This window comes from Schistocerca nitens, chromosome 6 (assembly GCF_023898315.1).
Source record: "Schistocerca nitens isolate TAMUIC-IGC-003100 chromosome 6, iqSchNite1.1, whole genome shotgun sequence".
NCBI classification, from domain to species: Eukaryota; Metazoa; Arthropoda; class Insecta; order Orthoptera; family Acrididae; genus Schistocerca; species Schistocerca nitens.
The window spans coordinates 135,905,303-135,920,205 of record NC_064619.1 but is presented as its reverse complement, the minus strand read 5'-3'; the positions used below and the strand labels follow the sequence as shown (position 1 = coordinate 135,920,205).

The 14,903-nt window shown below is 38.3% G+C and overlaps 1 protein-coding gene across 1 annotated transcript in view; it reads left to right on the top strand.

The window, feature by feature from the left end:
* The window catches only part of LOC126263258 (snRNA-activating protein complex subunit 3-like), a 175,724-nt gene extending 164,159 nt beyond the window's left edge, over positions 1 to 11,565 (top strand). Inside the window, exon 6 of the mRNA XM_049960344.1 lies at positions 11,308 to 11,565. Coding sequence (XP_049816301.1) covers positions 11,308 to 11,452 — 145 coding nt within the window. The 3' untranslated portion in view covers positions 11,453 to 11,565. The remainder of the gene's footprint in view (positions 1 to 11,307) is intronic.
* Positions 11,566 to 14,903: the final 3,338 nt, after the last annotated feature.

The following is a 14,903-nucleotide window of genomic DNA, read 5'->3' as shown; positions in this document are numbered from 1 at the left end:
TGATACACACAGATACACTAAGATACTGTTCCTAATTTTTACAGTACAAATTGTAAAATTGTCCCATTTCAAAATTGCTAAAGGATCTACTCATTTTGTCTCATGGCATATATGTATCAAATTTTTAAGCTCAAATCTATGACAAACATAACTATATAGTGTATCATAGATTTTAACTCAGTCAACAGGTGAAACAGAGCTTTAGAAATCACATCATGTTATGTACTACATTCCTGATAAACAAAACACAACTATTTAGTCTTATGAATCTGCAAACATAGTGTATATTTTCGTATAAACTATGGATAGTCATGCATTCATGTTCAATGGTCTTGTCTTCTGTACTAAAAGTTAAAAATACTTGACATTTTACATACTTGGTTTGCTTGCCAACAGCTCCTCTTATCTTTCCACATGCAATGGACATTTCCACAAAATTCTTACTATACTGGATCTTGTCTCTAAATTGTTGTTTTCAGTTTCATCAAATGCTACATTGACACACTCTTTACAGGGTTTTATCAACTTTACTGGTATGATAGCATTACTTTGGTTACTTATGTTATCAGGTAAAGATTGAACACAATGAATGGATTCCATAGCACAACTAACATCACTTATTACAGAAGGAACACAAAATATATTACTGTCAAAATTATACTTCCTACTTAGATCCTCTTTCACTTCATTCCACCAATTTGGATACAAATTTTGACTAACCACAGCTCAAATTATTCCAAATTGCACATTTGTCTATGTTATCATCAATCTGGTCCCACAAGTTTTCACCTTTATTCTCTAGGGTTACAGATAACTCACCTTTGCTGTTTGTATCATTACTCTGCATGGCATTAATGAAAAACTGCTTTGACTGGACTGGTATCACATTCATCACTTACCTTATCTGCATTGTCACCATCATTTACAAATAAATCTGAAAACTTCGTTGTTCTTAAATTCCACAAATACTCATACCCATCATCATCATATTCTTTCAAAATTACTTCATCATCAGCATCATTAACAACGCAAGTCTCCTCTCCATCAAAGTCACTTACCTCACCTTCATTCATTTGCAATAAGCTACCAGCCTCAGACTTAGCAACCTCAGTTATTTCAAAGCTCTCATCCACATCTACATAAAAAACACTGCCTAGTTCAGATCCAGTACAGTCATCACCTGATTTACATACATCAATAACACTGTTTTCTGACCAAGAGAAGAAATTATTAGTGCATACTAAATCAAAATTCTCACTACTGTCACATTCTGGTTTGTGATTAAGATCTACATCACTATAGTTAAACATAGTATCCCAAAACGTTTGATCAAAACATAAATGAGAAATCTGATATACCTTCTGTTCAACTTCAGATACCTGTGCCATGCCATTAACACTGTTATTATTGTCTAATTGCAAGTGTAAATTGTGAGTCCTGTGCTTGTTGTGTTTCCCCACTCCAAAGCTGTGGACCTTCATTGAGGCTGACTGCTGTTTCCCAATTAGTTACTTCTATGATTGTTACTCTATTAAATTGCCCATGGTTATACCCATTATTCCTATCCTACTGATGTTGAAAATTTCTGTCTCTATTAACATTTTGATCCTGATAGGAGCTACCATTATCTCTGTTTCTGTAGTTATTCTCATTGTGATCTCTTATCATTCCATTTGTTATGGTACATACTTCTTTCTACTGCCTTTCCAGTTTGTCAAAATATCGTAAAAATTGTTCAAAACTGTCCTCAGGTGTGTTTTCTAAGTCCCACTGCAACCTTTCTGGTAATTTCCTTTTAAGTGCTTCAATCAATGTAATTTTGTCAAATGGTTTATCTAGGTGTTATGTCAATTTCTTAAATTGATTCTTACGTAACTCTTTTGGAGTTCCCTTCTCTATTGCTATAATTAGCACCATTCAAAAATCCACTTTTAATTCTTCCCTGTTCAGCTTCTGACCAAAATTTATTTAAAAAACTTTTTTTTAAACTTTGATATTTTCCCACTAACTTAAATTTGCCCATGACACAGTTTTCCCTTCAAGACAATTTTTAACAAATTTAATTTTTTGATTGTCACTCATGCCTGACACAAAACTATCTCTACAGTGGTGCAGAAAATCCACTGTATGTTAATTGTCTGACGGAAAACTTGTGATTGGAGTGTTGGACCACGCAATAGCATCATTTGAATACAGATTTTACTGAATGAAATTTTCCTGAACTGCTGAAATTTTTTGTTCTAAAACGTTTACATTAGTTTGCATATTGTTTTCAACTTTTAAATTTTTTTAATCTAAATTAGTGATGTTTTGTTTCATTTTTGCCAATATGGCCTTGAGTTGAACTTTGATGTTATTAACAGTCTCTGACTGTCTTCCCGATTCGACAGTTAACTCATTTCCCCAAAACAATAAATATATTTTCTAAGACATCTTTTTCATTCACACTTTCTAATGCCTCTGGCAACCCATTTTTTAGCTCTGAACCTTGATTACTGAGTTGGTCTATTGGCTATTGTACCCTATCCATTTTACTATTGTTTTCATTTTTTAGGTAATTTCATTGCCCTTACAGTGAAGTAAATTTGCTATCGTTATCTCTTATTAATCAACCAGCACAGAAGCATATAGCTAACACAGTGGTATTGCTTCCAACTACTGAGGAGCAAGTATGGAATGTTGTAAGGCAATTAAAGAACAAAAACTCAGCAGATTTAGATGAAATCGCTATGTTCATGCTGAAAAAATGCATAAATGGTATCAAAGTTCCACTAACAGAAATAAAATGAATCTTTCAAAACTGGTTGCTTCCCTGACTATATGGAGCATGCAAAAATTTTACCAGTTCACAAGAAAGGTGATGTAGAAAACATTACTACAGATCAATAGCCCTGTTGTCATCCTTTTCCAAAGTGATAGAGACAATATTGAAAAACAGGCTTGTAAGCTGTCTAAGCAAATTCGACTTTCAGGCCATGCATATGAACAGAATCCGATATAGCACAGTTTACAAAAACAGTTTTAGAAACGCTAGATGAGAACAGCTATGTAACTGGCCTTTTCCTAACTCTGTCTAAGGAATTTGATACAGTTGACCACCAGAAACCGTTGCATTAGTTAGAGGCACTAGGAGTAAGGGGAGTGGTTAACAAATGGTTTTGTTCATATTTAGAAAACAGAGATCACACATGTCTCCAGTGGATCAAATATTGGGTTTCCTCAAGGAAGTGTGCTTGCCCAGTGTTGTTTCTGGTGTATATAAATGTATGTTCTCTTTACATTGAGGGTTACTTTGTTTTCCTGTATCAAAGTACATTGAGAAACATATATGTATCAGCCATGCAGAGAAGATATTGTTTGCTGATTATAGCAACATATTTATCACAAGCAAGACACTAGCACAGATGTTGGAAGAATTTCATTCTAATTGATCATTAACAGCATTAAATTTACTGTTTTTATCTGTTCTTATTACAGTTAACGATCGTTAACTGCACTAAATTTTGCTATTGTTATCTGTCTTCCTTTCTGCAACAGACAAAACTTCATTAACAGTCAATTTATCCCAGATGATGCCACCATTTGTAATCTACCCCTCCCTCACATCATTTATTGATTGTCACTTAATTCATATCTCTTTTAATAAGCTTTGAGAGGAGTAAGATTTACAATAAACTTTTTACTCAGCTTCTTTTCTTTTGGTTGTGAAGCTGAAATTTTTTTGTATTATAGGTTGTCATAGTTCCAGTTGATGTAATAACATGCTGTTTCTGTAATTTTCATTCTTTTGCATTTTTCTATATCACACTGTCTGTACAATTTCCAATTCAAAATCGAAAATTAAACTGTTATTGCCAAACATGACAACGTCTGAGCTTGTCAGAGGCATGCCCACTATTAATCCTTTCTGCGGTACTAACAATATTCCAAAGAGTTGACAAATTTTCTTGACAAATGAATCTCCACCAATTTATACAATTATTTTATAAATAAATCCAGAAATAAACATAATAAATATCATCAGAGTGTGTAATTAATAATACACTTCTGGCCATTAAAATTGCTACACCAAGAAGAAATGCAGATGATAAACGGGTATTCATTGGACAAATGTATTATACTAGAACTAACATGTGATTACATTTTCATGCAATTTGGGTGCATAGATCCTGAGAAATCAGTACCCAGAACAACCACCTCTGGCTGTAATAACGACCTTTATACACCTGGGCATTGAGTCAAACAGAACTTGGATGGCGTGTACAGATACAGCTGCTTCAACACGATACCACAGTTCATCAAGAGTAGTGACTAGCATATTGTGACAAGCCAGTTGCTCGGCCGCCATTGACCAGACGTTTTCAATTGGTGAGAGATCTGGAGAATGTCCTGCAAGGGCAGTAGTCAAACATTTTCTGTATCCAAAAAGGCGCATACAGGACCTGCAACATGCGGTCGTGCATTATCCTGCTGAAATGGGTTTCGCAGGGATCAAATGATGGGTAGAGCCACGGGTCGTAACACATCTGAAATGTAACATCCACTGTTCAAAGTGCTGTCAATGTGAACAAGAGGTGAGTGAGACGTGTAACCAATGGCACCCCATACCATCACGCTAGGTGATACGCCAGTATGGCGATGACGAGTACATGCTTCCAGTGTGCGTTCACCACGATGTCGCCAAACACGGAAGCAACCATCATGATGCTGTAAACATAACCTGGATTCATCCGAAAAAATGACGTTTTGCCATTCATGCACCCAGGTCTGTCGTTGAGTACACCATTGGAGGCGCTCCTGTCTGTGATGCAGCGTCAAGGGTAACCGCAGCCATGGTCTCCGAGCTGATAGTCCATGCTGCTGCAAACATCGTTGAACTGTTCGTGCAGATGGTTGTTGTCTTGCTAACATCCCCATCTGTTGACTCAGGGATTGAGATGTGGCTGCACGGTCTGTTACAGCCATGCAGATAAGATGCCTGTCATCTCGATTGGTAGTGATATGAGGCCATTGGGATCCAGCACGGCGTTCTGTATTACCTTCCTGAACCCATCAATTCCATATTCTACTAACAGTCATTGGATCTCGACCAACGCTAGCAGCAAAGTCGCGATATGATAAACCGCAATAGCGATAGGCTACAATCCGACCTTTATCAAAGTCGGAAATGTGATGCTACGCATTTCTCCTCCTTACACAAGGCATCACAACAACGTTTCACCAGGCAACGCTGGTCAACTGCTGTTTGTGTGTGAGAAATCTGTTGGAAACTTTCCTCATGCCAGCACATTGTAGGTGTCGCCACCGGTGCGAACCTTGTGTGAATGCACTGAAAAGCTAATCATTTGCATATCACAGCATCTTCTTCCTGTCAGTTAAATTTCGCATCTGTAGCACCTCATCTTCATGGTGTAGCAATTTTAATGGCCAGTAGTGTAGGAATTTTAAGCATGCTGAATATTTCTTAATTTTCAAATGTTGCTAAGAAATGTAATTTCAACTGTACATACAGAGCTAGTCGATATCGATTGTAACAACAAAAATAAAGTAATTTCTTTTTACAGATTTTATCTTGAAATATAATACATCATGTACAAAGTCGCATGCAATTTTTTCAGAAAAACAGTTGAGATAATATTAATCTGTTTAAAAATTCATAAATATTTTTTTGGTATCGCCAACTCCTGTTGAGGAAAAGTAATGTTAGAGGAGGGTGTCCCTTTACAAATTCACAGCATTTGTTCTCTTTACAGTGCATGCATTCCATGTAGTATTTTTTCCTTTAGAGGTTGTTTAAACATGGTCCTTTCAGTATCTGTGTTAATACATATTTTATATAAAAATTGGCTAACCTGAAAAATTGATCTTAATTTGCTCTTTGATGTTGGTTTTGAACATTTTGCTATGGCTGATATTTTGCCACTGTCGGGCAAAATCCTCTCTTCACTTATGCTATGATGTAGAAAGTTTAGTTGTTTCACAGCAAACTTACACTTTTCTAATTTTAATGTCATTCCCCCTTTCCTTAGCTTCTCACCTACTTCCTTTAAGGATACATGTTTCCCCAGTTATAAGAATTTTATCCATATAAATGACCAATTTTGCCTGAAGTTCACTTCCTAGAAGAAAATCTAATACTCGAATAAATACTGCCATTGTACTGACTGCTACTTCTCTCGATTATTTCCCATTTTTGCATCTTCTAAAGTCCCCTTTCAGTCACTTTTATTTTTCAAATTGGCCCTCCATAGGACTTGATAAAGAATGGACCATGTGATTTCAGCTTTATCTTACATTGATAATTTCTTACTCCCCCTGCTTTTCCCAAAATGCTTCCATAAAATTTCTTAAGTTCCTTTTTTCCCTTTGGATTCAAATTCTCAGCTTCCCTTCCCTTTTCTTCTATTACTTCATTATGTGATTCATTTATCGTGTCATCATTGCAAAAACCTTCCTCATAATAACCCCTTTCAGCCAACTGTTCCATCCAACCCCAGCATCACCCCACCCACTCCCTTTCAGTTTTTGTTACTGCTGCTGCTGTTATTTATCATTACTATATCAGTTTCAGAACAAATTCTGTGTTTTTGGACCTGCAAATAATAATTCCAAGTCACCCAATCTCCCAGTAATAAAGTAGCTCAGTTGATGTATCCAAAATGACAGCACCCAGAGTTGTTGTTAAATTAACCTAATTATGTCATGTATTGGAAAATTCGACTCGTTCCACATCATTACGAAATATCGTATTCATGATCCATGGAACTAGTATTAATCTAATCTAGTCTAATCTAATCTAATCTGTGGCTGCTGCAGTACTCCACCACATATTCGGGGCACCTGCCAGTCATCTTCAAGTTAGCTATTGAAAGCTCCCTGTAGATGATTGTCAGATGCTCCATCAGAATGTCACATTGTGTTGTAAGTGACAGCCACTCGCAGGAACAAAATACATTCAGTACACCAGGAAAATTTTATAATTCATGGCCTATGTTTGCTGAAAGCATGGTTGGTTGGTTGATGGGGATAGGAGACCAAACAGCAAGGTCAATGGGTTCGATCCCCGGCTGGGTCGGAGGTTTTCTCCGCCCAGGGAATGGGTGTTGTGTTGTCTTTGTCATCATCATCTCATCCTCATCGACGTTCAAGTCGCCAAAGGTGAGTTAACCAAAAAGACTTGCACCAGGTGACTGGTCTACCCGACAGGAGGCCCTAGCCTTGTGACATTTAATTTCATTGGTCCTATCAGATTAGGGAAGAAAGGGGAAGGAAATCAGCTGTGCCCTTTCAAAGGAGCCATCCTGGCATTTGCCTGAAGTGATTTTGGAAAATCATGGAAAACCCAAATCAAGATGGCTGGATACAAATTTGAACCATCGTCCTCCTGAATCTGAGTCCACTGCACAACTTCACTCGGTGCTGAAAGCTTAGCAATTTTTTTAAAATTATTTATTTATTTTTAAACCTCCCTGTTACACACCGCCTTCCTTAATTAGTGAATAGTGATCTACACATTCTGCTATTGTATTTTGGAAATTCCGTGGTAAGTTCTCTTTGTAGGAGTTGGTATTTTCGTTGACCTATCAAAAGCATTTTACTGTTTGAATCAAAGTATTGTCCTAGGTAAGTTAAAGTTTCATAGGACTGATGGTATAGCCAACCAGTGGATAATGCCACATTGAATGAAAAGAATGCAAAAGGTTGTACTTGGTAAATCACTGATATAGTCTGGTGACATAATTCTGACTGGGGAGAGATCTTGTATGGGGTTTCCCAATGCTCAGTCTTAGGTCCATTATTGTTCTTCATATATGTGAATTATCTCCTGTCTAATGTACAACAAGCAGAATTAGTTCTTTATGCAGATGTCACTATTACTGTAATCAATCCAAGCACATGTAGACAGAAAGTGTCCAGGAAGAAGCAAAGAATATTAAAGTGCTACAGAACATAAAAAAATTTATTGAAACTGTGATTTTATTTTTTGTATTTCAAACATATTGAGTAACTTCTCCCATTTATGTATGAGAAATTATATCTTCCATATGACCACCCAATGCCATGTGGCAACGAGCAATGCAGTCATTGAAGTTCTCAATGATGCATTCACAAACATATTCTGGGATGCTAGTAATAACCCGTATAATTTCATCCTTCAATTGGCGCATTGTTTGAGGATGGGTAAAATACATTTTTAATTTCACAAATCCCCACAAAAAAGTTACAAGGCATAGGATTGTATGATCTGGCAGGCCAATCCTGGCTGCCATGCAAAGATATAATTTTTTGAGGAAACTTTTTGTCCAGCAGAGCAGTCCTTTCACGGGATATCTGACATGCCACACCATCTTGTTGATACCAAAACTCGTGATTTTCATCAGTAAGAGGGAAAAACCAATTAAAAAGCACGATTCGATAATGGTCGCCATTCGCAGTGGCTCCTTCATCATTTTCAAAAAGTGTGGGCTGATTCCTCCTCCTGCCCAGAACCTGGATGCATCTAATCTTCCACAGTCACTCGCGGATTTTTGTCTCCCAAATTCTGCAGTTCTTCATATTGATGTAGCCACTGAAGTGGAAATGAAGTGGAAATGTGCCTCATCTGAGGAAATAATTCTTTTTGTGAAGTTCTCATTCTCTGCTTGTCAAGCTGAGACCCATTGAGCCAATCAGTGTCTCATTCTGTGATCTACAGACTTCAGCTCTTACATAAGTTGAATCTTGTGAACATTCATTTTCACACCTTTTGAAGGGGATTGATTTTCTGGGACTTGCAGTCACATTATCATCCACAACAGCAATGTTTTCTTGTGTTTGACCAGAACACAGTCATACTGTTTTCTTAATGTTTGAAACAGAACAAATGGTCTCAAACTTGCAGATCAACGGGTGATTGTAGCAGCAATAAGTTCAAGAGTCACATGCAACTCATGAATGGTTGCCATGGGACTTCCACTGTTTTTGTAACAACTTTTTATAAAAAAAAATCTAAGTTCAGTTTGACAATATATTTATTCCCTTGTTAAGTTTGTTGTAAATATTCCATTAGACTTCAAAAGGAACAATGATGTATGTAATTGCAGCACCAGAAGGAAAACTGACATTCATTACTGCGCATTAAAAAATCTTCTTAGCACAAACAAATGCAGAGTTGCAGCGGGGCAGAAAATAAGTGCGGTTGAAGAGTTCACATGAATGTGCATATGCAAATGTTCGTTAAAAAATGTTAGTGCATTTTTTGGCTGTCATGTAAGTCTCAGGGGATGATTTCCACACTTGGTGCATTAGTACACTGTTCCACACCTGCACATTAGTTATATTTTTTGAATTAATATTCACTCAGAAATGAGTACAATTTATGCTAGGGACCAAAAATTGGGCGATTATTATAGCAAAATCATTTTTTATGACGCAGTTCAAGTAAGTTTTTATTATTACTATTTATTGGCGTTGTCCTTTTCTTTCACACAATTAAATTAGCACTGGTGAGACGGTTTACAGTTTTACTTTAATAATAATTTGACTCTGAGCCCCCAATAGCAGTAATGTGGGCTGCTATAATCGAAAGTTACTCAATCAACTCGAACAGAACCACAAGTCCCACTGTGCTCTTTGTTCTAGCAGTTTTGGCGCGAAATCACAGATCACCGCACGTTCACTTACGCTGATGTATATCTCGTAATTCGTACCCACACAAATAATTGTAGCACTTTCAGTTCACCAAATATATGCTTGCACACTTGCACTATTAAACAGTATGCTTTATTGGAATAAATCGGCGTGAAAAATTCTTACTCAAACGACCACATGGGCCACCCACAATTGGGGCTCGCCAACTCCCCCACCCACGTGCTCACCAATTGCCAAATGACTGACCACCCGGCCAAGGTGGCCACTCGCTTATGTAGGCTCGGATGTCTGCCCCCTCCTCCCACCGCCCCCTCCAGCTATGCAAGTACCAATCTCGCCAGTTAAGGTTACAAATTTTGACACATACATCCCTCAACAAAAATAAGTACACCATCGGAACCTTGCTAAAAAGTACATCTTATGTACTATGTTACATTAATTTCTAGGATTATTCTATCGTCTGTAAATCAAGTTTTAGTTATTTTTTTTTGCAAAATTTCGGCACTTAGCGCAAATTTGTTTGTTTACATCTGTGCTGTAAAGTTGTGACATAGAACTGCATATAATACTGTTCTTAGACATAATCTATAGCGATCTACACATTACGCTGCTCAAACTCTTCATATATATAATAATTAATTAATTATGGGTGATAAATGTTAATAATAATTTGTAAACAATGAAAACTAATGCAAATTAAGTGTATAGTGTAACTTAACTGGTTTAAAATACATGTGATGCCACCCAAAATATTATATAGTGCTGTTCTTTACGTCATGAATTTTCTATTGAATTTTATAAACAATTTCCCATCAAACTTTGTTTATTGCTTTTTACAAGTTTAATTATTTATGAATCTTAACATATGACTACGGCCCTCGATCCGCTATGATGAGACGTTCTTAATGAGCGCTCACTCATCTCTGTAAGTTGTTATTTACTAGTTTCATTAATTTTTCAGTATTCATGACATTAAACAATTTTCAAGTTAGTACAACTTTTGTGCCTCATGACTTAAATTAAAGATCGATCTTTCAGAAGGTGCATATTGCTGACCACAATCCACTGCTGCATCGCTCTTCAATGTAAGTTACATGGTTTTCGCGTAATGCACAAAAAACCAAACAATGCTCCAAGCAGTGGACTACGTGGCCGCCCGGCGGTGGAGGCATCCCACCAACTCATAGCAAATCTAGCTCGGGGGTGCCACGTGCTTCTGTGAATGGCGCGCTTTGTTGCACGCTTGCTCTCCACAAAGCAATCCTTGCATACTAGACCTATTCATCTAGTAATGGGGGTTTGTACCTTCACAGAGTACTGCAACAAAAGTTTTTCATCTTTCACTCAGTGATATAAAATGTTTGACAAACAGAAAAATAAAAACTGAAAGCAAACTGAAAAAGTTTCTTCTTGGCAACTTCTTCCATTCTGTAAAAGAATTTCTGTTGTAATATGTAAAAGGCACTGGGCAGGAATTAAAGTCACATCTGTAGATTAGTAAAATAAAGTAAAAACTTACAAATTTTCAGCCTGTAGCCATATTTACAAATTAATTTGCAATGTAGATGTAAAATGACACATTCCACATCATTAAAATTTATTACACAGAATGATCCATGTAGCATGAAACTAAATAACTTCAGTCATTTTTCAAAATGATTTATTTGTTTGTTACAGGTGGGTCACATTGGATAACAAACGTGTTCCACATGATCCATGCTTTTTTTGTGACATATGTTTCAAGTCATTCAACTACAGGGATGGTGAGAAGATTGGTTCGTTTAGAGCATATCGTTATCATGACAGAGCTAGCATGATGTAAATGAATATTGAAAGTAATTGTGTGTGTTATACAAACAGCTAAATATGTATGTTCACTTTTTGGTGAGCTGTGTACTGAACTTACAATGTTAATTTAATTATTCTCACTGAAACGTGTTTAGATATAAAATAAACCATTTTTTTTGTATGTCCTGTGTTTTATGGAACCAGAGATATTTTTTGTTTAATTTGTGCGGCTTAGGTAATTTATGTAATGGTGCTCTTCAAATACAAATTACAAACAATCCTTATGTTATTGTGCAAAGTTATTTATCATTACGTATACTCTACACATTAAATATGTCTCCAGAATGAATAGTGCGTTTGTTCAAAACACCTGTGAGTGCTTCATGCTATCTTTTGAATATTTTGCCAACCTATGATTTAACTACACCTAATGCAATCAGTGACTGAACATTTCATTAACTTTAGCACAAGTAATTCTATACCAGTTCTGCAAAATATACTAAACTTTTTTATGTGGACTCAGTAGTTTGATCCCAGAACAACTGCACACAAATAATCGTGAGCAACAGCTGGGAAAAAAAAAAAAAATACTTTGTGCTTTTGTGTGCTGTCGACTTATTTCAGCCCAATAAGCAGTGTTTTCCCCTATATGTACACACATATTTTTTTATTCAGAAGAAGAAGGGTAACATAACTATTTGGGGTAAAGTGTGAATGTTACACAGGACTCTTTGAGTCAAGGGAGACACAGTAAAGAAGAAAATCAACAGTGCAATACTGAAAATGAGGTTTGAAATGTGAAATCATAGAAAGTTTGTGTAGGGCTGTCAAGATGTCAGAGACAGGAAAGGTCATGCAGAAAATATAACCGTGTTGCCCCTTTGAACATCTGGCTAATTTCAAACCCACTAATTCCATCTTGGTAGCTATGATGAAACATTTCTCACTCAGCTACAAATACTCCTTTGAAAGAAGAACATCCAAATAAATCTGTGCCACTGACATAGGTTATTGCTTGGCACTCTTCTTTGGCAACATGTGTTGGATATTCTGGAGGAGGTCTTTCAAGCCACTCAGAATCGTAAACTGCTCACATGGATCAGATTAATTGGTTGAGTAATTATGAACTTGGCTCAGGCTAAAGTCACCTCATCCAACTCCACATCCCCTACTCACTTCACCTGATTGTCCTCGTCTAAACGAAACATTTTCCTGAGTACTGACTTCCACTACTCTTATACCTTTATGTAAACTTCCATTCACATCAAACCCACAATGCACCAACAATACATCTCCTCCAAAAAACCACAGTCTTAGTCAGGACTTTGACTACCAGCTGCCATGCTCCAAAATGAGGAATGTCCTTTCCAATAACTTTCATAATAGTCATCCTTCAGTAACTACTACAACATCTCACAGCAGATCTGTCACTGGCAGTTTTCCTTTCCAAGGCCACCAGTAAAAACAACTGGGTTATGTATCAACATCATGAAAAGTATATATTGCTACTGACCATATAGTGTAGATGTTACTTTGCAGACAGGCACAACAAAAAGACTACTAAACACGTAAACTTTCAGCCAGAAGGTCTTCTTCTGAAACAGACAACATACATGCATATTTACATGTCACAGCTCACACACCCATGACCACTGTCTCTGGCTGCTGAGGTCAGACTGCGAGTAACTGCGTGTGTTGGTTGAAGCAATCTGGGTTTTGGGGGTAAGGAGGAGGCTGCGGCAGGGAGGGGGAGCAAAGTACAGGTGGGGGACGGTAAAGTGCTGTTTGTGAGAGCATACAGGGATGAGGTGGAGAGACGGTAGGGCAGCTAGGTGCAATTGGGAGGTCAGACAGTGGGCGTGGAGAGTGGAGGGGGGGAGGGGGCAGAAGAGGAGAGAAGTTAAATGACTGTGGGTGCACTTGTGGAGTAGAAGGCTGTGTAGTGCTGGAGGAGGAACAGGGAAGAGGATAGATTGGTGAAGGACAAAAGACTAACAAAGGTTGAGGCATTGAGGGTTACGGGAATGTGGGGTTTATTTCAGGGAGAGTTCCCACTTGTGCAGTTCAGAAAAGCTGGTGGTGGTAGGAAGGATCCAGATGGCACAGGGTGTGAAGTAGTCACCAAAATGAACAATGTTGTGTTTAGCAGCATGGTCAGCAGCTGGGTGGTGCAGCTGTTTATTGGCCACAGTTTGTCAGTGGCCATTCATGCAGGCAGACAGCTTGTTGGTTGACATGCCTACGTAGAACGAAGCCCGGTGGTTGTAGCTTAGCTTGTAAATCACATGATTGGTTTCACAGGTAGCAATGCCTTCGATGGGATAAGTGATCCTTGTGACCGAACTGGAGTAGGTGCTGGTGGGAGATTGTTTGGGACAGATCTTGCATCGAGATCTATTACAAGGATATGAACCATCAAGCAAGGTGTTGGGAGCAGAGGTTGTGTAGGGATGGACAAAGATATTGTGTAGGTTCGGTGGCCAGTAGAATATGAGTGTGGGAGGGGTGGGGATAGTCAGTGGGTAGGATATTTCTCATTTCAGGGCACAATGAGAGGTAGTCAAAACTCTGGCACAGAATGTGCTTCAGTTGCACCAGTCCTGGGTGGTATTGAGTCCCGAAGGGAGTGTCCTACCCACTATCCTTCCCACCTCTCTTGCAATGGCATTCTGCCATCCATTGAACCTACACAATATCCTCACCTCCCCTACACAACCTGTGCCATCTGGAATCCTACCAACACCAGCTTTTATGAATTGCACAAGTGGGAACTCTCCCTGCAATATATCCTACATTTCCGCAACACTTCGGGCCTCATCCTTCATTAGTCTTTGTCCTTCACTCACCTATTCCCTTCCCTGCTCCCACTCCAACAGTACACTGCCTGCTTTCCACTTCCCTTCATTTCTACCCCTCACTGACCCCCCCCCCTCCCCCTGCCATCTGTCTAAGCTCCCGACTACACCTAGCTGCCCTCTCCTCCCTCCACCTTGTCCCTGTATATTTCCACAAACAGCACTTTTCCATCCACCACCCATACCTTGCTCTCCCTCTGCCTCCTCAACCCAGCCTGCTCCGTACCTCCACCACCCAGACTGCTTCTCCCATCATGCGCAGTTGTTCGCAGTCTGGCTTTGGCAGCCAGAGACAATGAACATCTGTGTGTGAGCTGCATTTTTGTGTATGTATGTTTGTGTTGTCTAATTCAGAAGAAGGCCATCTGGTCAAGAGCTTATACATTTAGTAGTCTTTGTTGTGCTTGACAGCTACTCAGCAACTCCAGTATTGGTGAGTAGCGCTCTATCCTTTTCATAATATTATCATTACTCCATTGTGGATTGTCCACTATTTGTGTTACCTGTCAGCTTCACTGCAACAGTTGACCAGTGTTAGACATGAGCATGTCCACTAATCAACTACTCACCCAGATGAATCTGTGAATGCAGGCAGTTTTACCATCCAGTTGCAGAGCATGCTGTTCAGAA